The 24,117-nt window shown below is 43.4% G+C and overlaps 1 protein-coding gene across 2 annotated transcripts in view; it reads left to right on the forward strand.

Moving 5' to 3' along the window:
• LOC147718438 (V-set and immunoglobulin domain-containing protein 4-like) overlaps nucleotides 1-24,117 on the forward strand; it is a 156,447-nt gene that overhangs the window by 97,862 nt on the left and 34,468 nt on the right. For both annotated transcript variants that reach the window (XM_086918352.1, XM_086918353.1), the window contains one exon: nucleotides 17,834-17,956. In XM_086918352.1, the coding sequence (XP_086774478.1) occupies nucleotides 17,834-17,956 (123 nt within the window). The remainder of the gene's footprint in view (nucleotides 1-17,833; nucleotides 17,957-24,117) is intronic.

Here is a 24,117-nt window from a genome sequence, read left to right on the forward strand (position 1 = left end):
CGTAATGAATTAAAACAGGGGATTGAAACATTTCTTTATAAAACTTTATCATGGGTGATATCGCTTTCTCCGACCATGATGCTATCTGGTGGTGATGAGACTCTACAGTTGGAATCAACACAAATCGATTTTTGTTTCATGGTAACTTCAATAATTCGTATACTGATTGCATCAAAATGGAAGGATGTGGATTCCCCAACATGTAAAGCCTGGTATGCCAGATTGTTTTATGTATTTAACTTTGAGATGGGTCTGTATCAATGCAGGGGCCGGATGGCGAAGGAAAGGGGCATCCAAGTTTGGAATCCCCTTATGGAACAATAGATATGTGGCCCGTTATGTAGTATGTATATGAATATTTGTTAGATATCTTCTGTTCTCTGGATTATTGTATGTACTGCTTATTTGAGAAAAAATAATAAAAATACAAAATATAAAAAAAGATAGTAAGTGAATCCTGGATGAAGGTAAGGCATGCCTACTGCTGCCAATAGACGTCTCAGCAACAAACAAAAAAGTTGAGAAACATTCTACTGAAAAACCTAAACTGCTGAATTAACTTAAGGGATACTGTACTGTGTGGTTTAGATCATTCCTATATGGTCACTCTTAGGCAATTAAAATAGGAAATGTACTGTCGACAGTACAGGTAACGTGCACTGTTCTACAGGGATCTACTCTGCCACCTGCACTATTCAACCTGTACTAAGAACCTGTAAGACTGAAAGGCTGGCATTCAATTACACCAATATGCAGATGATACAAAACGTTTCCTAAAACTATCATCAATAAAAGGCATTGTCACCTTGTAAAGTGGACTGAAGGAATTGCACAACTGGATGACATCCAACTATCTGAAATGAAATCCTCAAATCAGAATACATGTTAATATTTTAATAAATACAATACAAAACATTTATGTAAACCTGTTCTCAGAGCTAACAGTGAAAGGCTTCTCACTGACACTGTCTACAACAGTGAAATAACTTGGATAATTCATACATGCCACATTGTTGATGCTACCACATATCAGCAAATTGGCTCAATCAGCACACTTACACCAACTAGAAAGAATAAAATATCCTCTTGGCAAAGAGCAAACTGGTTTATGCATTAATTATTCCCAAGATGTATTTTGGCATTGGCATTTCGATTAGTCTTCGAGCAAATGTGCTGACATCTATTAAAATTAATCTCCATTCTACTGCTCATGGGTTTCAGAAAAAATGTAAATTTGATGTCATCATCCCAGTTCAGAGCTACCCCCTTAGGCTTCGGTTGTAGCCTAGGATTACATTTCAACTCATTTGCTTCACCTTCAAAGCACTAGATATAGCTAAACTGAGGGGCATATTATCAAGGGGGTTTATCTCCGCTTTTTTGGCTTTAAAAGCCAAGAAAGCGGAGATAAAATTATCTCCCTATTACCTAGCTGTCGCTAACACCAGTTAGCGATAGCTAGTAGGAGATAGCGACCATCTTGGGCCCCACTTTGCATGTCAGTGATATTTATCACTAATGACATGCAAAGTGGGCGTGCCAAGATGTTAGCGACTGGAAACAGTCGCTAACATCGCTATCTCCTATTACCAACTTTTGGAGATATTTGTGCTAAGCGCAAATATCTCCAAAAGCTAACACCTGCCCTGAGCAGTTCTTAGCCATGTTATCCAATGGGAGGTGGATAACATGGTGTAGTGGTTGCATGTTTCTTTAATGAGCAATGGAATTATACTATGTAATAGAACTTTGTTGAAGGGTGTTCTGGGATTGTAGAATGTCATGATTCAATTTACTGTTACCTGTATGATCTGCTGCATGCACTTTTACCTCCTGAACTACGAGTCTAATAAATACGTTATACCAATTCCTGGATGTCATATTATTGATGAAGAGGTCGCTACAGATTGGCAACGAGATGGGCACAACTTGTAATCAACCTCCACTACGATTTCTTCTATTTTGAAAATTCACCGTTTCATCTACGTTTTGACTCTCAACTCTAATCGTGAGTAATTCAAGGAATTGTGAATTTTGAAGCACCCTTGACCTTTGAGACTTTATTTTCCTAATTCGTTTGTGGATAATTACAATGTTGTAGCTCCAACGTTATCGTTTTGATCTTCTGAACTCAATTTGAAGCCCTCGCGTGTATTTCTACAATTAACTGTTTTGAAAGAGGAGAGGTGGAAGAACTACAGCATACTTTGATGAAAGCCTCATCATTTTGGGGAAATATTTCCTGGCTTTACTTTCCAGCGTGCGATTCGGTTTATTAGCGTTGTGCGTTTTTTAAAAAAAACATTTAACGCTTACCGAGTGCCGCGTTCTCACCCTCGCTCTTCACAACTTCATGCGCGCAGCAACGTCATTTTGGACAATTGAATCCTACTCGCGCATACATCCATCGCATCAAAGCGCGCCTACGTGTGTTTCTTCAACGTCGCAAGCGTCATCACGCTCTCCACCGCCATCTTGTGGTTACTAGGACAACACAACCACGGAAACGAAGAGCGCTTTCTCCAGTCTTCAAGTGGGTATTCATGACTATCTTTTATTCAATTTTCAAGCGCTTTCCACAGCAATCAAATTGGATAGCACATTTTTCATGAAGCATATCATTAAGTTTAAAAAGTGCATGCAGCGTGAAATTTATTCTTGAAGTCCATTCTTTTCGTTCGCTTTTCAGATTAAAAGAGAACAATTATATTTCCAGTACTTCCACAAATACTCCATTCTTTTATTTTATTTTTGCATTCTTGAGGACAATTGTGTGTATTTTCAGCTTGTCAGCAAATATTTCTTGACATACTTTTTACGCTTTCAGTAACATTAATCTTGACAATCTTCAAGTTACTGAACTTACAGTTTAATGAACTCGACGCTGACAACTATCTACAAGAATATTCATACAATTTTCTTGGAGTAATATTGTGCACGCTGATGCACACAGCTTTTACTTCTTAATCTGACAATTCTCATGATTACACCAATGAACTACTTGTCTCGATTTCAAGTTTGGAATTACAACACGTAGAATACACGTCAGCTAGCCGGACAACATCATCTCACATCTCGCTATCCAACGCGATAGCATCATCACGATTAAATCTACAGTTGTTGACCATCTTAAAAAAAAAAAAAAGAATAAATTCTGCAGGTCTTACTTTGAAGGGTTATATGTTCCACTACTCACGTTGTGGAAATATCAAGAAAGGCAGAAGCACTGATGGAAACAAGTCATTTTTACGTGTAACAGAAATTTCGTGAAGCATCAGTTTAATATTGGACCACCGTGTATGTATGTATTACTAACCCAATTTGTTTTGCAGGTTGTACTTAAAAGAGTTATATGTTCCACTACTTGCGTTGTGGAAATTTCAGGAAAGGCAGAAGCACTGACGGGAACAAGTCATTTTTACTTGTAACAGTAATTTCTTGAAGCATCAGTCTGATATTAGGCCACTTTGTAACTCGTGTCTGAAAGAAGTTTTTTTTTTTTTCATGAAGATATAATTAGTATCCCTTTTTACATGAAGACATTTTTCAGTTAGTGGTTGCTTTCATTTTTCAACGAATACAAGAATTGTTTGGTATCTGCTGCTTTCCTTTATATGAAAATATTATTCACGAAGTGGTTTGTTCGAATTTAATTGGAACCATTATTCACGTAGTGATTTATTCAAAGTTATTTGACAATATTATTCACGAAGTGGTTTATTCAAATTTATATGAACACATTATTAACTAAGTGTTTTTTCGAATTTCAATTGTTGTTTCACGAAGATATCGCGCATGAAATGGTATTTCAAATAATTGTCTAGATATTGTGTTAGACATCAGTTGCGAAAAAGTCATTTCTAATAACTAACCACTTTTCTTTCAGGTTTTCGTTTTCTGTAAAACGATCAATAATGTCTCTGACAGCAAATGGATCAAAAACGGTTACCACCAGGAACAAAAATTCAGAGTTAGACAGGGTTCCATGGAAAGGTTATAATGTAGCTGGTGTGTTTGATAGTGTTCCTAGCCTTTCTGAACAAGTGTGGCTGAAGGAATACCAGGATGACACAATTTTGCATGCAGTCAAGGACAAAATCGTTAATGGTTGGTCAACCAAAGCTAAGGGTGATCCAAAATTGAGGCCATTTTGGAAGGTGCGTGATGAATTGAGTATGGAAATGGATTTTGTTTGCAGGGGAGGAAGGATTGTTCCTCATTCAGGTATTAAAGACAAGATTATGGATATAGGCCATGCAGGGCTCCCAGAAATCTCTCGCACCAAGAGAAACATAAAGGTCTTGTATTGGAGGCCTAAGTTTGAGGTTGATATAGAGAGAAAAGTTCGTGAATGTTTCAATTGTGAAAGTGCAAACAAAACCCAGAAGACTTTAAATCCTCCTTTGGCGTTAGTGAAGGATTGTGAATTTGCTCTATGTTACAAGGAATTAACTTCTGACCGGGTAGTTGGGCATACCAGGAACAGGTCTTTACAGGACAAGTTAGGGGTTAACTGTCTTACAGATACTATTGCCTTTGTTGGAAAGGCAGGATGGTCTAATCCTCGTTCTAAAGCGATGTTATCGCAAGGTAACAAGACGTCAGTAGAAACGGTAGGAAAAGTGGTAGAAGAGGGAACAAGGTATAAGAATCTTGAAACCGATATGTTTGAGGAAGGGAAAACGGGTTTCCATGTTAGAAGAAGATTTAGGAGTAGTGGGATAGAGAAGTGTACCAACGTAAATTGTGTTGGAGGTGGTGGTTATTCACATGTGGCTCACGTTGAAAAATTTCCTGCTAGTTCTACCTTGTGCTGGGAGTGTGGAATGAGTGGACATTTTTCGCGAAGATGTAACAGAAAGAACAAAAAAAAGGTGCATGCTCGACATAAGGGTGATTGTTCTGCATCAAGGTGGGACAAAGTGGATTCAGGAGCTTCTAATGTCTCATCATTTAATCCTTTTTGCGATATTTCTGTGAGTGGAATTATATTACGATTGGTGGTAGATTCGAGTTCACCATTCACTGTGGTGCCGCAAGAGATGTGGAAAAGTCACCTTGTGGATAAAATAGGAGGGTGGTTAGAAACTGATGATGTTATTGCCGAAAGTTTTACAGGAGGAAGAGTTGATATTCTAGGGTTTAGGACCCTTGTGTTTCGTTTTAAAGGAAGGCATGCTATGGGAAAACTGTATGTTACAAGAAATGGTCCACCGGTATTAGGGTGGAGGGACCTAAAGTTATTGAACATCAGCTGCTGAAAGTTCTCAGAGATTAGGGTCAAACCTTTGTGGCCACTTTTCTCCTTTTCTTCATATATCCTGGTTATGGGTATTCTGGTTATGAGTATGGATACATTCAGCATTATAATCCCTTTGCGGGAAGTTTCGTCCTTTTCTCGTTGTTTTGGTTGCTGGAAGTAGCTCACCTAATTATAATACTAAATAGGGGAAGTTTTATCCTGATCTTCAGCTAGAATAAATAAGATGTCTACAAGTCTACAAGTTTTCGTTCATAATATACAGTGTGTTCCTTGCTTATCAGTAGGCATTCTATGCTGCTTTAGGGATTTACCCAGGACCCAAAGCATATGTAGTGTATTGATGCGGTATTTTAAGATATTATGCCTGTTTAACCTTCTTTTTTTGCAAATATTATATGTTGTGTACAGTTTCTAGCAAATTTCCTGGGGTGGTATTAAAAGAAGATGACATAGAGATTATCTTCTGGGGTTAAAATGTTGAACTAAGTTCCAAAATTAAAATGTTCCAGAAATCTTTTGGACCGATAGAGGTATTAAAACATATTGATATGAGCATAGTTTGACAAGTAAGTATGTTAAAAAAAAAATGGAATCCACTGTTACTTTCGTATTAGGCTGCCTTAACAGTGGTGTTCCATTTTGAAGCAGATGTGTTGTAGAATCTTGCAACTAGTTCAGGTAGAATTCATTGCTTTACACCACCCCTGGAAGAAGTATAAAAAAAATGTATATATTCATAGCAGTACTAAAGCCTAGGCATCGCAAAAGTTATAGTGAACACTTTTCTTAGCTTAGTTGTATAACCAGAGGCTAATTTTGATTCAGAAGACGTGGTAGATAGTGGTAGAGAGTATAATATTTAACTGTTTTTTTTTGTTTGCAAATTTTAAGGAAGGGGATGTGCAGGGTGTAGCAATTAGTCTTGCCCATCTATCTCTTCTTTTACTTCCACGCATGTTTTAGAAATCCTTGCAGATCAAATTATCCAGGTTCCTTCTGCAGATGAGATACGCTATTCTGGAGTGACATACCCAGGCAGTTCAGCGTTTGTGAATATTTATTTATTTGCTTATGTTTAGTTTTATAAAGAAGGGGGATGTGTAGTGGTTGCATGTTTCTTTAATGAGCAATGGAATTATACTATGTAATAGAACTTTGTTGAAGGGTGTTCTGGGATTGTAGAATGTCATGATTCAATTTACTGTTACCTGTATGATCTGCTGCATGCACTTTTACCTCCTGAACTACGAGTCTAATAAATACGTTATACCAATTCCTGGATGTCATATTATTGATGAAGAGGTCGCTACACATGGCTAAGAGCATTAGCTCGGTAATGCATGAATATCGCTGACTTTTCAGCGATATTCATGCATTGCGGCCGATTTTTATCGCATTTGCGAGAAACCTTGGTAATACCAAGGTTTATTTGCGATAAAAATCGCTGCAGCTCAGCACTAAATTTTTGTCTCTAACCAAGCAATAGCGATAATTATCGCTATTGCTTGGTAATATGCCCCTCGAGTTACCTAACATATATGGTGAAGACTGCAGGAGGTTCAAGGGAATCCAAGAGCAGAAACACCCTCCCACTAGAAGCATAACAATTCTGAATGACACTAGCTTTAAGGCAACCTTTCCCAGGATCTGAAGCAACGATCTAGGATGCCATTCCGTTTCAGCTGACTGCATCTCTTGAGATCATGTCAAGACCCACCATAAAAAAAGTAATCTCTAGGATGACCATACCTCAAGGTCTGCAGTATGGTTCTCAAATGCAGTACATTTCCATAGTTTTCTACATAGAGACAATTTGTATCTTCAGCAAATACATTGATTTGATATCCAGCCATTTGTGTATTTAATGTCGTCTAAGACAGTGCTGACATTAATACAGAGGGCCTTCTACATTGTCCCTACCTGATTTAGTGGTATTTGCATCCCCTGTATCTCATAAGCTATATGACCTCTCTTCTTTCCCCTCCATAATGATTTACTCTGTGCATACTGGTACATTTTCAAATGTTCTTTATAAAGCGCCCTAATACTAATTGCACTTTGGCGCTATTGAATAATATATAAAAATAAATACACAAGTATGAATTATGTGAATGAATAAATCGATAAATAACTAGAAAGAATAATGAAAGAAAGGAAAAAAAACCTTGTGAATGCCCTTGGAGATCAGGTACCAGTAGTTAAATTGGGGGGATCTGAGGGACATGACGTACCCATACATTTTTAGTTTTAAAAAACAGTTTCCCTAATTTTTATGAAAAAATGACTATCATGGGATGTTATGTTATTAACACTTATAACGCGCACAGGTACTCGATGAGTGTCCCGGCGCGAGCCAAATAGGGGCGGATGTGAGCGGATCATTACATGAACAGCAGAGTTTTCAGCTTTCTCCTAAAGAGCTTAGGGTCCTGGATACTGCGAAGGTCCAGAGATAGCAAATTCCAGGCCAATGCTGCCTTGTATGCCAGGGAACTACCATCAATTCTCTTGAGGCGAAAGCGAGGAATGACAGCCAGAAGCTGCAAAGCTGAGAGCAGCTGTCTCGCAGGGACATAGAACTTGAAGCATTTCCTAAGGTACATAAGGCCAAGTCGTACAGGGCTGAGTGAGCCAGGGCAAGGGCTTTACATTTTACTCTTTCCACCACAGATGGTTAATTCTGAGCGCAGAAATGCTTCAGCAGAAGTGTAAGGCAGGGAGTCTCCTGTGATATGAAACCAAGGGTGGCACAATCAGCTAAACAAGCCTTCTTGCCAGGGTGCCTGCATCTCTGAAAGAAATGTAAATTGCGCAACTGACCAATTTGCAGATGTAAAGGTTTCTTGGAAACCAGTATTGGTTTTAATTGGCGGAATCACTTGAAGCTTCACAATGGCACATATTTATTCTTTTTGAGAGGTATTGTAAGGGAGCTACCAGCTAATCTGTGAAATGTGTGCTTTTAAAAGTCAGTTATAAAAAACATTGCACTATGGACCGTCTGGGTATTACTAAAGTCTATATATTGAAAGCACTTTTTTATCTTGAACCTTTTTGCGGATTTTGTTGCAGACTATCTTATACTGTTTTTTAGACCTGGCATCCTTGGTGTGGTTTTCCCTTACTTTTTGCCTCTACCTCCTGTGTTTTTGATGCTGTGCTGGATTTCAGTTTTGCTGGCTTAAATGCTTTGGGCACTTTGCCACTGCTGATCAGTGTCAAAGTGCAAGTGCTCCCTGTGTAAATTGTTATTGTGATTGGTTCTCCCTGATTGGCATATTTGTTTTACCAGTAGGTCCCTAGTACAGTGCACTGAGTGTGCCAGGGCAGGTAAATCAAATGATTGTGCCATCCACATGTGTAGCCCTGAAAAGATGTCTCAGGCCTGCCACTGCGGTGCCTGTGCACAGTTTGTTAATTGCCATGTCGACTTGGCACTTGCCAGGCCCACCCTTCAATTCTCTTACATATTGGACACCCCTATGGTAGCCCCAAGGTACCCCCCTGGGCAAATGTGCAGTGTATGTGAAATGTAGGACATGTACAGGTGTGCGTAACATTTACTGGTAGTGAAATACTGCTAATTTCGTTTTTCACTATTGAAAGGCTATCTTGCCCCAAAGGACAGAATGAGGAATGCTTTGTAAAATTTTCAAGCATACCTTCCCATAGGGATAAGATGGAAAAAATGAGTTTGGTATCCCTTAACTCAGGATTTAATAACACATCTTTTAGTAAAGATGGTTTTTAAATTGTGTGTTTGAAACTACCACTTTTTGAATGTGGCTATTTTCTTGTTCAACCATCCTGTGTGCTTCTGCCAGTTTGGGGATTGACTATCTGGCTTTGGAGCAACAGGCGCTGGGGAGGTGCAGTGGCTCCAGGAGTCTTGATGAGTCAGCACTACTGCTGAATAGGCCTGATCTACATTTGGAGTGGTGGCACTTGTACCTGAATAGGGCTGTGTCTGCCTTCCACAATGCTGGCTCTGCCCACCTGTGGTGTGTCTGTAGCCAAAGCTCACACTGACAATGGATGTTGTTGTGCACTTGCAGAGTGCCCCTCAGAACTGGGCTCAGAGCCCCTTGCACACAGAAAACAAAGACATTATGGGGTATAAGTATCAGACCCAAAATCCCAGACTTTAGATTATCCCTGGAATTCAAGAGGTACCTTTGCCAAGGAGAAAAGCTGGAGAGACTTTGGATAAGTACTGCCCTTGCTGTGTGTCTGAGGTTGGCTTACAGTTGGTGTTTCTGCCAAGGAAATGGGAAGGACCTTGCTGTGTGTTATGTCCCCTGATTGAAGGAGGATCTCCAAGGGCCTGAAGTGAGCTGGCCTCTTGTTCAGAAGTCTCAGGGACACAAAGACTTCACCCCCAGGTCCCCTGAACTCTGCTGCTGTGAGTTCTAGCCTGCAAAGAGGTGCTTGGGCCAGTTTTGGGTTCTGGAGGTTGTTGCTGCTGTTTGGAAGCTGGAAGAGAGAAGAAACCCAATGAACTACAGAAATTGACACATCGCTCTTCTTTCGGCTGTTTTTCCAACGCATCTTTGCAGCGTGAGAAGAATTTCCATGCAACGCCGCACCGCTGCGAAAACCGTTGCAGCGCCTATCGTTGCTGCAAGAATCGACGCATCAAGGGATCGCTGCGAAAGAGGACCGGCGCAGGACCACTCGATGCCGCCGCATTGTTAGCCGCTGAATCCTGGATTTCCACGCATCTTACCTGTGCGCCACACTTTCCCAACACATCATCTGCAGACTGGAACCGTCACGAAGAAGCGACGCATCACACCCCATACAGACCGGACTCGACGCAACTCGTCCTCGGTGTGTCATAGAACTGTTGCATTGCCTCCCCAAGGTCTCAGGAGTGTTGCACCCCTTTGTTTTCCAACTCTGCGGCTGTTTGGCTTTGGAATTTTTATACATCTACAGGTACTTTGGTGAAAAATCACACATCCATAGTTTTCTATGGTACAAGTTCTTGAAACCTTTTGAAAGTCATATTTTTACCTGTTTTGGTCTTGTTTTGTTTAGATAAAGATATTTTATTTTTCTAAACTGGTGTGGTGTCCTTTTGTGGTGTTTTCACTGTGTTTCTGTGAGTGTTGGTACAAATACTTTACACATTGCCTTTGGGATAAGCTGGTCTGCTCGGGTGAGCAGGGGGTTATTTAATGTGTGTATCCCCCTTACCCTGACTAGAAGCAAAGGTCCATATTTGGACAAAGGTACCTACCTCTGATAACTAGAGACCCCCATTTCTAACACTATGTGTACTGCAAGTTTAAAATAATGACGTACATGTTCACAGGGCTTTCTGTCACAGACAGGGACCTCATAGCACCAAACATAAAGAAGTCACTCTTCTCCACTGCACCAACCAGGATTCACTTCTGTGGCTCTCTGGTGCAGTGCATTAACTAATAGAGGTTTTATAATGTATGAGAGTGTATTGTTCACTAAATGACATAACTTGCATGTAATTTTAATTTAAGCTGTGTTATGTTATATGTAGTTACGTGAAGGTTAAAGACAGATAAAAGTTACAAAGTACTTCGGGCCTCATTTATGAGGCTGTGTGCCACTTTTACGCCGCCGGTGCATCACTTTTTGTGACGCACCAGTGGCATAAAAATGTGCCTTGTTGCGCCATATTTACAAAGTGGCACATCTAGGTAGATGCATCACTTTGTAAACCCCTGGGCCACATTATACCTGTGCCAGGTATAATGTATGCAGGGTGGGGGCGTATTAACGCCAGAAAGGGTAGTAGAAGTGACACAGTGAAATCTATAAGATTTCACTGCGCCACTTCTAGGATGCAAATGCGTCAATATCTTATGCCTGCCTCTCATCAGGCCTAAGACTGACGCAGGGCCTTTCACATGAGGCTTGCCCCATGTGAAAGGATGCATTGCTGGAGTTGCGTCACTTTTGTGACACACTCCAGCAATGCGTCACGTTTGCGCCATACAGATACGTCATAAATACTGACGTACCGGTAACTCCTTGCGCAATGAAGCATCATACTGTAAATATGATGCATCATTGGTATCGCAAGGAGGGTGCATTGAAAAGTGACGCATTGCTGTTTTCACGCAGCGATGCGTCACTTTTCATAAATGAGGCCCTTCGTTTTTTAGCCACACCTTTGACCACGTCCCTTAACTCACTTACCCTGCCCTCATTGTGCGCAGCATCATAGTTCCTACACTTTTTTAACACACTTCGACTTTTGGTACTGCAGAGTACCAAAAGATCTTTTTAGATATGATGTGGATATTTGGCTCGACTAAACGGATTGTTGCCGGTGGCCGCTTTGAATGTCCCAATACAGAGTTTGGCGTGTCCTGACCCCACACTGAGTTGTTGTCCGGAGCGGGCAGGAGATTGTTTAGAATTTTTCCAGTGGATTATTGTATGAGACCACATGACTGGACGTCACTTTTGGGCGTTTTCATTCCCCCTTTAGAGATACGTTTAGCCCTTAGTGGACGAAGTAGCCACTCAACCCCTTGTGAGTTCGGATTCCCCCTATTCTTCTGCTGGTCCTTTTGGCGTGCGAAAGTACCCATGTCCTGATGAAGCCTTAAAGACATCTGGCTGAAACGCGACCGCGACTGCGTCAACACCTTGTTCTAAAAGAGTCCCCACAAATGTACAACTTAGTCTAAGTTTCGTTTTTTTGCGCCCTGATAAATATAATTTGTATAGAGAAGTGATAACTCCGGCGCTCATTGTGGGACTTCCTTGTTAGGATGTATTTCACTCGAAGTTAGGAGTGGATACCGTGTTTAGCTTTGTATATTCTCCTAGGGTACACTTATGTATAGATAGATTGTAGTATTTGTTATGTACAGTTTGTAATTGGGATTTGTATATATTGTGTATGTTGTAATGTTATATAATCTCTTCTCTTATATGTTTGTTTTTGGCGCCACTCTTTTTGTTGACTCGCGTATATGTTTATATGAACTTTTGAATATGAATGTCTTTAAATATTGATAATCAACAGGATAATTAATTAGGTCTTGTTCGCAATTAAATGATTGATTGATCCCTCAGTACCATTTTCTTCTACTTTTTCATCGTTTGATGTCCCTTGCTCAGGTATGGGAGGGTGATTTGGGCAGAACCCCTATTAAATTTTCTAACACTCCAGCAATGCATCACTTTTGCGCCATACAAGTACGTCAGAAATACTGACGTACCGGTAACTCCATGCGCAATGATACATCATACTGTAAATATGACGCATCATTGGTATTGCAAGGAGGGTGCATTGAAAAGTGACGCATTGCTGTTTTCACGCAGCAATGCGTCACTTTTCATAAATGAGGCCCTTCAATTTTTTAGCCACACCTTTGACCACGTCCCTTAACTCACTTACCCTGCCCTCATTGTGCGCAGCATCATAGTTCCTACACTTTTTTAACACACTTCGACTACTGCAGAGTACCAATAGATCTTTTTAGATATGATGTGGATATTTGTTTTTACTAGAAAGTCTTATTCTAATTTAAAAGTAAGCAAAAAGTCATGAGCAGGGGAGGTTGATATTATCCCCTTTCAAAAGAAGGGAGTTACACCACCTCGAAAACGATCACTTACATCTCATTCAAAGAGCACTTGAAACTGTTTGAATAAATGCTGCTTAACTGCCTTCAAATCTGGGCAGAGGAAAATTAAATATTTACAAGTAGGGGAGGGGAAGGGAACATTCACATTTGATATTATTTTTTTTATTTCGAAGTACTGCACTGTGAGAACGACTTATTATTTCTCAGTTTCCACAAGATATAGGAAGCATTTTACAGCATAAACTGTAAATTTAAGTCCTGGTTCCAACTGTTCCTGAGGACATTGCAGACTAATAACTTTGCTTGTGTTATATTTTGACTAATTGGAGAACTTACTGAAAGGATTCTTTTTGGAAAAGTTATGCACTAAGGATGCATATTGGCAATCCGTCCCTCAGGATGCAGCGTTGGATTTACTTCCAATTGAGCACTGGTTCCACACGTTCCACGAGTGTGGGACAAAGGAAGGATGTGGAAGTACTGGGCATTGATTGGATTGAATCCTTGCATCTTTGAAGGGCACGTTTCCTGAAAGTCCTAAATAAAGACAAGAAGAACAACATGCCCAGAAGTGGGCATGAATCTCACAAGGCTTGCCAAAGTTGGCGTCATAGCACAGTATAAGTTCATTGCGGCCCATAGCATCCTTATTAGGCAAATTGTGAGCCTTAGTTTTTGCAACCAGGACTTGTTGTTGGAATACTGCTATCTATTCCTCCTGATGAGCAGAACTCTATACCATTTCCCTTGGCAGTAGCTGTTCTTTCCTGCACCCAACCCACATGCCACCTGAGACACCCACTGGGATCAGTGATCAGAATTAGATCACCAAAATGGTGGACTAACCCAAGGTGCAGTTTTCCTTTTCACCTTAGCTATGTAGCATTTGTAGCCAGAGGTGAAGGGGAGGAGGACCATTGAGAACCTCTGCATATCAATAGTGCACTTTGAGGAATTGGGTGGTGGTTTCAGCCTGGTGGTGGCCATGCTCAACATCTGCAGGTTCCGCCGGTCCTTTACTTAATGAAGGCCTAAATAGCTTTCCTTACTTGGCCATCTAATTTAGTGTAAGTTTAGATATATTGTTACCATCATCGTTCTTGTCTTGTTGCAGTTCTGTCTGTTCTTTATCCATTGGAAAGACACAATGATCCAAAGTGTAGTTGCTTGTTAGCAGGTTCTCTACCAAGCAAAAACACACAAAGTTGTGATTTTTACAAATGGAAAACGTTATTTCTGAGCAAGCTCTGTATTTGTTTACATTCAACTTCATGTGCCCAATGCTTCAATTAAACTGTGGTTGGAAATATTTTTAAATTCAACAGTGTAACACACTCTTTTAAGGTGACACTTAAATCGTTCCAATCCAGGTGTTTTTGTATGTGTGTTTATTATTCAGTCAGGGGTACTGAAAGAGACACCTGAGGGGTTCATTCCTGGTGTAGATAGCGGGTTCTATTTTTAAAAAAGAGAAGAAAAATCGTGCATTTTCAAGCAAATTTGAGAAAGCGGGAAGGTTAATGAAGCAATTGTGAAAGTGCAGTTATTACATTAATAGATGGCATAATATAGGTAGCTGCTTATTCAGTATAACCACAGAGCTTCATACATTCCGTCCTATTACGCTCAGGTGCTGAATTCAGACTATAAGACTTTCATGAAAATCTCAGCTCTAAGAGTTGAAGAAGTTACATCATGCACATGTTGTGATCTGCATCAGGTACAAGATAAGATTTAAAGGTGAGATTAAAGATTTAAAGGTTTAAGAGATGTTCAGAGGAACAAGAACCTTTTATCTGTGAGGGACAATAAGTGTTGCATTTTACACAGACATCACCTCTACCATGCTGAATAATGTCATTTTCTCTATCTTTCTGCAGCCTGTCTAGCATAATGTGTAAATTTCTTGCACAACATCATGTCATCATAAGCCATGTCTTCGACTATTTCATGGAGACATATGTACATAAAAATAGAAACGGCAAGTAACAAAAGGATCTCTCTGACAAAAGCAGTGACTCACTGACCGATTTACATCATGCACATGTTGTGATCTGCATCAGGTACAAGATACATTTCTTGCACAACATCATGTCATCATATGCCATGTCTTCGACTATTTCATGGAGACATTATGTACAAAAAAATAGAAATAGTCTACTCGTGCAGTGTCCACAAACACAATGTACTGAATACTTGCATGATGACTGGTTAACACAGCGCTACATTTGTACAAGGCGACGGCAAAGAGGCTAGTCCTTGTAAGAAAGGATGGCATGCTGGAGGGCTTGACAGCAAAATTCCTAAAAGTTTTTCAGTTATCCTGAATACTCCTCCTGACTTCCCCATGTGTGCTTTATGCCCCTAGACCATGCACATTAAAAGGTAGGTGAAGGAGTGCGGGGCTAGTGTGCACTTTGCAGGATGGCTCCTTTCTTCTGGGCTCTTGCCACATCTCCCACGTTCTCGTCGGAGGTGACCCCCCCCCCCTCGATGTTAGTGCTGGCTAAGCTAGGTCCCTGCCCACTGCCTCCCCCCTACCAGCCTCTGCTAGTTCACAGCGCTGTAGAAAGGGAGCCCGGGCTCTCAGGCAACCTAGGGGGCAGCGTTTGTGCTGGGGGGGGTGGGCAGTGGGGGGCTGTGAACCCTGCACTCCCAGATAAGGTCAGGGCACGTTCAGATTATTACTGGGATGAAGTCTTTAATGCCTGGGCCTCAGCACTGTACCCCGGGAAGTGGAGTACGATCTCAGATTTCTGTGAAGGAGAGTTTTTACAAAATGATGAAGTGCGAGAGGCCTTGGGAGAGACCGTGTCCGCAGGAAGCCAAGGCTCGCATCGCGGCTTCCTCAGCTTGAAGAAGCTGTGCTCGGACTTGGAAGCCCCCCGCTTCCCCGTCACCTCGCTGAGACATGTCACCACACTGGACAATTTCCGTAGTATTGTGAATGAAGGCGCTATCCGCTGCTACGACCGGACCTTCATCCTGAAGGGGAGCCCCGTAAGCCTGAGCGTCTCCTGCTGGTCCCCACACTGCACATCCCGCACCCAGAGGTGGAGAGCTTCAAGAGCAAACAGGCGCTTGGGGGAGGTCACGCAGCACTACTGGGGGTGCACCATCCGCCACCGGCGGCGGCAACTCCCCCCAGCGTTGCTAGACCTGCGGGAGATGGGGGCCAACTCCCCGGCGCAGCGCCTCGACTCCCGCTAGGGGAACTGCCTGTTCCCCTTCGGCTTCGAAGAGCTATTGTGGAACTTCAACTACAAAGTGCAGCATTGTGGGGGGGCAGGAGCCTGATAATTTACAGTGTGGAATTGGAATGCAGACGACAAAAGACGGGCGGATGATGAAATATGGTGTCAAGCGGAGCAGCACGCACCCACCTGTGTGATTGATTCATTCAACTGAGGAGTCTGACGAGTCGCTCGATGATGTGACTCTCTGCTGTGTGGTGACCGGGGGTGTGAACCGCTGGTCGAATGTCTGCTGCTGGGCTCAGGCGGCTGCTGGCTCAGTGGCTCTACTACTAATAGTCACAGTCAGTCACTCTGCACGTGGCGGCGACGCAGTAGTTCTGTTCTGTTAGAATAGAAACAGAAACAGTACCTACAACGTCGCCCGCTTCCCGAATGAATGGCCAGTCACTGCTAGCTTCATGCTGAAGTCACACAGTGATTGGCCAGATGATCCACAGTGCTGAGCAGTGTATGCCACTCTGCCCCCACCCACGCGCGTCATCCAATAATGGATGTTGCGTGGTGGACCAGCCAATCCTGGCGCTGCATGCAGCACTAGGATTGGCTAGGGGGGCACATTGTGTACTCGCCCTGGCGGCCCTTGTAAAACCCGGGGCCTCGCTCAAACAGCACCCCAGCCCCTTTTGACCCTCTCCCATGCCTCACTGTTTGTCAGCACATATGCGCATGCTCGGGCAAGTCACCGCCCAGTATTTCTCATGCGCACAGTCCTGGACTGCTGCAGAGACTGTCTGTCACTAACAGCAGCAGACCAGTAGCCCCGCCCCCACCCCCTGCGCACTCCAGACTGCACCGTAATCCCGCACTGCCACTGCGGCGCTATAATTGAGAATTGAGAATGTTTATTGCAACTTCACTTGCCTCGGTGCGTCCAGGGCAGGCTTAGTCGGGCTACGCCCCTACGCCCCAATGGACGCACTGCGGCTATGGTCTGTAACATCCTGTGAGTCCTAGAACTTAGTAAATGTAAACAATAGAGGTAAACATGTTGAGTGTGCCTAAGATTCTTTTAAAGGGGGGCATATGAGCAACCTACCACATCTGCAAATAATGGGTTAGTTCATTGTGTGAAATGTCCTTATCCCAGAGTAAATCTAAGATCACCTGCAATGAAATGTAAATATTTTATGCTGGAGTTTGCTTGCTCTTTGGCTGGTTTCTCTATTTTATTTCATTCAAAAATAATGTATCTATTTTAATTCAAGTGTTAGCTCTGGTACACCCTGATTTGAGTAAATCGTGAGATGAAGTAAGACACAAAGAGGATGGTCATGTCATATTACAAGGAAGAAGATTGCCATATATATTGCGTACATAAAATTTATTTTTCTGTTATCCTTGTACTTTCCTGTTAATGGCAGATGTTCACAGCTAATTAATCGGATTGGGACCTGGCTGTTATTGGCCTTTCAATTGCAGTTGTTATCCATTTTTGAAGGCTAATGGATGGGTCTGTCAGATACACATTTTATGATTTACATCTATGTACTTCATGTATCTTAATATTTGCAAGATATATAGAACACTTTTGTAGTCCACCAGAGAACCCTCAATCTTCCACTCAAATACTCATTCTGGCATTCACTCACTTAGTCATCTACCTTGTCACTCCCTCACTTGCTCAGCCACTCACTGACTGAACTCCACTAGCAGACCTGTGTGCAAAGCAGTGTCCAATTCATGTCCCTCATCCTATTAATTGGAAACTCTGTCTTCTCTTGCTGTAGCTCCAGGTGCGTCCTCTGGCTCCACGCTGCTCCTGATCATCATGGTCATTGTCGTCAGCCTCGCACTGCTTGTCATCCTGGTTGCTCTTTTTGTAACAAGGTGTAAAAGGCGAAAGGGAGCTGGTGAGTGGATCTGGCTAATCAAAATCTATGCTGTCAAAAGACAAGAGGGACACCCCTTTGTTTTTATAATGGTTGGGGAAGTCATACATGTTCTATGTACTTTCGATTTGGCTTTCAAAGTGACTTGATGTCTGCAACAGTAAAAACAAATATAAAGTGATGGTTTTGGTGGGTGGACTTGTCAAGGTCAAGTACTTTATATGAAGGAAAGAATGTTCTTGTACATGATAACATCTAAGGGGGTAGGAGGCATCATCTCAAATATCTTATGTGTCTCCCACAATTTCTGGAAGGTGAGCACCATATGGATAGCTCAGCTTCATTCTGGTATTTGGAGTCCAATTCATTTTCCAGGTGTCAAACAGATGTGAAGAATAGTAACATTTTAACTTTCAAGTATCACGTAAGCATAGGTTCTACTGTTCCAGAGCTCTCCAGGTAATTTTTAAATTACTCTTTCAGATCAAGTCGCTTAATATTTCAACAATTTAAAATACCTCACAGAAGTGTGTTGTCATAGCTCTTCTGAACATTTAACAGCCCACTCATTGTAATGGGAAGTCTCAAACATCCTAGTCCATGAGAAACAATCTCTTGCATGGGTGCCTTTTATGTAAGTCCCAGAAGGATTGTGGTACTTGAAGTCCTAAAATCTATCAGCCTCATTTTCACGAGTCCAATACAGTTCATGTGATAACATGTATTATTTTTGAGCATCGTAAAATCTGTTCAATGAGAATTGCTGTTTTATATTTCCTCAGAGAGTCTGTAAACTACCCTTTCAGTCCATACTTCTGATGCTGCTTGATTTTTCCAACAATACCCCAAGGAATTTAAGGATCATTGACTCCAGGCTCCGAAAATGTAACTTAACAGCTATTCAGTCCGAATGTTCTTCCAGCTCAAACCAACAACGGATGTATAACATTACAACGCATGCTTTTACAACGCATGCCTTTACAACGCGGTTTTTACAACGCATGCCTTTACAACGCATAGTGCTTTGGGGCACTGTATAGTGAATAGTTTAATTTACTATTCCAACTCCAGTCCCCGTGGATAGTAGGGAAGGTGTTGGATAGTACATTAAACCTATTCCCTATCCTAGAGCGCCCCCCAGCGCAATGCGTTGTAATGGTTTGCGTTGTAAAAGTTGCGTCGTAATGGTAGTGCATTATAAAAGTTTCATTGTAAATGTTGTTTACCACCAACAACACATCATAAAAACCACATGAAAGCCTATGCAGCTACGTCCGCAGAATGAATCATGTGACCACCTTCTACGTCTTTCACACTGATTCAAAAAGAGAAATTATATCTGAGTGGAAAGTCCCTTGATCATAATACTCATCAACCTTCTCCTTAAAGGTATCTTCCCCAATAGTGTTTCATGCTCTATAAGTATACCATGAATACCCACTTCCTTCTGTCTGCTTCTTCAAGCAGAGCAACTGCTCCTCTCTCCATCTATTTAAATATAAGAATTGAGTGTCACGCAGCAGATACGCTCATCTGCGCCTGTCCACGATGAGAAAGAGCGGTCTCCTGGGGTACCATGCTAGGGTTTTTATTGACCTTTGTATCTAGTTGCTCTGGGGTATGTTTGCATCCCTCAGAGAACCTGCCAACCCTAGTTGTATCACAATTTTGACTCATCCTTCTGCAGAGCTTTTCAAGAGGTTTGCCTCTTTCTTTCCTGTAAGATTCAACTGATGTTGATTAGTGTGAAAAACCGGAATCTGTTTTTAGTGTCCCCCTACTTTTTTCTCCCATTTGGACTAATACATGTTGTTTTTCTGACTTTGACTGTGCCCTGGGTTCTGCTAACCAGACCCAGGGTCTGTGCTCTGATTAAAAGGTTTATGGTGATTTGGTTTAATTTACTAAACAATGTGGACGAACCCACTAGAAGAGACTTTACACAACCTCACTGTTGTGGTTAGCTGTCTCTGAGACCCATTTGGTTTTTAAAAGACCACTCACACACCAACCTACTTGGTTTCATGCCTCATCCTTTGGGTCCCAACCGGGTGGCTGAATGCCGCCCGGTTGTGCTACGACGCCTGATTACAGCGGAGCGGGTGTCGTGTATTCTGTGATAGGTGCCAGTTAAAAAATATCTCTGGGTATCCTTATCTACGAATTTTATTAATGACGGCTCAGGATATTGTTGAAAACAAGCGTGGCAACAAGTGGAGGGATTGGCTCCATGTTGTCAAGTTCTGGTCTACATGTTTCAGCCCATCAAAAACAGGGTTGTCGGGGTTTTCTTCAGGACCATGTGAGTGGCAAAAAATCACGCCACGTGAATATGATATCCAACACACGCGCTAAGATGTTTGGTGCTGTGCCTAGGTGTCGGTATACTTACGGACACTTAATAAAAACCTGTGGAAAACATAAAATGCAATCTTATAATTCTGCCACCAATTATTGCCTTAAGTAGGTGGAACACATGAGCAAGGTTTGGCTGCACCAGGTGCTTATACATTAATGTGTATCTGTCACTGTGGGACACAACAGTGGTGAGGAAGTATTAAATCAAAGCCAAGTGAGACTACACAACAGTGCTGTCGTGGGATGAAGCACTTCTCGAGAGCAGAGGACGGCCCGGGACCAGGGTTCGATTCCCGGCGCGGCAGGTTTCTGGACCAGGGTCAGCGGACTCGATAATTCTCTCGCCTCGGTGCCCACTCTGATCAGCGATCACACTCGGCAACTCTGGGCATTAGCTTGCCTCATCTTCACTAACGGCCCCACCAGACCGCCGGGGATGCCTGGTCTCACCCTGGAGATACCCATTAAGGGACCATCTCTCAGGGAAGCCAGGAAGGGTTTCGCAGCGGTCGAAGCGCCTTGGGACCCTCCGGGTAAGTAGTGCGCTATATAAATGCCTATACATTTACATACATTTACATTAGCGGCACGCAGACACACGCACACAGCCTCAGTAGATGGTCCTAGAAACTTGTATCTCCCTGTGTTTCCGCAACAGGACGCCAGCTCTCCTCACACCCTTGGAGACATTTGGACACAGCACACAGCAAAGTCCCTTCTTCAAGCAGGTGGGGGGACATAGCACACAGCAAAGTCCCTTTGTCCTATTCCTCAGTGGAAACAGCAAACTGCAGGTCAGCACCAGAACACACAGCAAGGGCAATCTTCCTTCTCAGTCTCTTCAGCTGACCTTCTTTGACAGATATTCCTCTTGATTGTAGAAGTAGTCTTGGAAACCTTTATATCCCTGTGATTCCACAACAGGAGGCCAGCTCTTCTCAGGCCCTTGGAGGCTTTCTTTTCAGGACAAAGCACACAGCACAGTCCGTTCTTCAAGCAGGGGACACAGCACACAGCAAAGTCCTTCTCCTCCCTTTGGCAGAAATAGAAACTGCAGGCCAACCCCTGACCCCCAGCAAGGGCAGTACTTCTTCAGCTATTCAGCGTTTTGTCCTCAGCAAATGTTCCTCCTTGATTCGAAAAGTAGTCTAACTTTCAGGGGTTTAAGCTCTCATATTTATACCCCAAAAGTCTTTGTTCTCTATGTGTGAAGGGTCCTGGACCCAGTCCAAACCAGTTCTGGGTGCACTCTGCCAGTGCACAACTTCTTCCTTTGTCAGTGTGGGCCAGGGTCATCAGATGAACCACAGGAGGTGGAGCCAGCATTGTGGAAGGCAGGCACAGCCCTATTCAGGCACAGTCGCTACTCCTCCCACCACTCTACAAGCAGATAGGTCTATTCAGCCTAGTGCTGACTCAACCAGACTCCTGGAGCCACCCCAGCTCCTGTCACTCTCAAACCAGACAGTCAGTCCACAAACGGGCAGAGGCACACAGAAAGGTTGAGCAAGAAAATAGCCACTTTCTAAAAGTGCTATTTTCAAACACTGAATTTAAAAACCATCCTTCCTAAACGATGTGTTATTAAATTCTGAGTTCAGGGGTACCAGATTTAAATTTCCTATCTTGCTTTTATGGGAAGATATGCAGGTAAACATATTACACAGCATTCCCCATTCTGTCCTATGGGCAAGATAGCCTTTCAATAGTGAAAAATGATATTGGCAGTATTTCACTATCAGGACATGTTACCCACACTAGTGCATGTCCTTCTTTTTACATACACTATACACTGCACACTGCCCAGGGGTACCTTGGGTCTACCATAGGGGTGTCCTAGGTGTAAGAAAAGAAAGGGAAGGGTAAGGCCTACAAGTGGGTGCACTGGCCAGGTCGACATGGCAGTTAGCAAACTGCGCACAGGCACTGCAGTGGCAGGCCTGACACCTCTTTTCAGTGCTAATCATGTGGGTGGCACGATAAGTGTTGCAGCCCACTAGTAGCATTTGAATTACCAGACCAGCCCTGGAACACCCTGTGCACTTTACTAGAGGCCTACTGGTAAAACAAATAAGCCAATCATGGATAACCAATCACAATAACAATTTACACAGAGAGCATATCCACTTTAGCACTGATCAGCAATGGTAAAGTGCCCAGAGTCCTATTGCCAACAACCACAGGTCAGAAAAGTTTGGGGATAAGCCTGCAAAAAGGGCCATTTCCATCATAACCCCCTTCCAGCCTAAAGCCAGGGTAGACCAATCAATACCTTGATGGGCTTCCCTGCTTGGAGCAACAGAACATGGAACCTGGCCGAACAGCAGGGGACTATTCTTGTTCTGTCTTTATGAACCCAGTTGGATTCCTCTATATATACTCTCAGGGCCCACTAGGGTAGATCATCGGGGACCCTCCTCCTCACCTGGGGACCCCATCTGTGCAGCGCCTAATCTTACTTTGCTCACAGATGTCCCCGGACTGGTAGACAGTACCCACCTGGCCAACACAGTGGTGTGGCCCAGTCTACCCCAGGGGGTGATTCCTGCCCACCTCCTAGGGGCAACTCTGCCCACTAAGACAACCAGCCACAGTGGCCACTGACAGCTGTCAGTGAAGAGAGACAGGCCTCAGGCCTTTCAGGCCTCTTTAACCTCCGTGGTGTCAGAAAGTGGGGGGCGGTAGCCCCTGGTGCCTGGCACCTTTTCTCCATGCTCCCTCCTGCCAAGTCAGGTGTGGCATCCTGACACTGGCCCTCCAGCCCAGGGTCTGTACCCTCAGGCTGACCAGACGTCACAGGCGAGGCTATTCTCCCACTACCTCTCCTTCTGGGGTCCCACACTCTCCTTCCAGGAGAGGCACCATCAGAACACAATTTTCCCACCTGTTCAGGATCTCTCCCCTGCGACTGGTCTCCCAACCTAGGATCTAAACCCTCAGGTTGAGCAGGGGTCAGAGGCGAGGACTCCCTCCCTCTGCACCCCCTTCCAGAGTACTGCACCCTCCCAACTGGAGTGGTACCCCTGGAAGCCAAACCGGTCAGGGCACTGGTTACAGATGTCCTTCCCTCCAGGTCAGGCAGATCCTGAACCTCGCCTCCCAACCTTGGGGTTGAACCCCGCACCTGTGCACTTTCTTCGCACGCCAGGACTTCTGGGGACTCACACCGTATCCCTGAGGGTAACACAGGACTCATGTGTCGTGTGACGTCTGCCTGGCGCAGATCTCCCGACCTCTGTCCATCTGACAGTGCGCTAATATCCCCCAGGACAGTAGTGGTGTCACCATGGTCACTCCTAGGAGACTCAGGCCTTCTGGCTGGTCCCTGACCCACTGGTTCAACCACTGGTGAACACATCCCCCTCTCACCCCTCAATCAGGACTGCTGCATCCTCCCAACTGGAGCGGCACCGCCAGACACCAGAACCACTGGAGCTCAATTTACAGACGCTCCAGGTTTTCCTGCCACTAGGAGATCCCCCTCAAATGGCCTACTAGGACAGCCTAGGCCCCCAACCTGGTGTTCCGGTAGGGAACCCTCCAGGCCCTGAAACTGGGTTTTGGGCATCTTGGGACACAGCCAACACTCACTCCTTCTCCACTGAGACAGGACGTGAGCCCCTACACCCATCCCACTACACTGGGACCTAGATAGGCTACCCTGATCCTCTTCCACCACACAGGAGTGAAAGATACCTGAGGCACTCCTTTTAGGATCACTACCCAATGCCTCTTCAGACCTTTTGGAATCCACCAAAAGGTCTGCCTCCAACGCAAGCTCCCTGGAATCAGAGAACTCACACTCCACTGAGTGTCGGCATAGC

This window comes from Lissotriton vulgaris, chromosome 4_1, assembly GCF_964263255.1.
Source record: "Lissotriton vulgaris chromosome 4_1, aLisVul1.2, whole genome shotgun sequence".
NCBI lineage: Eukaryota > Metazoa > Chordata > Amphibia > Caudata > Salamandridae > Lissotriton > Lissotriton vulgaris.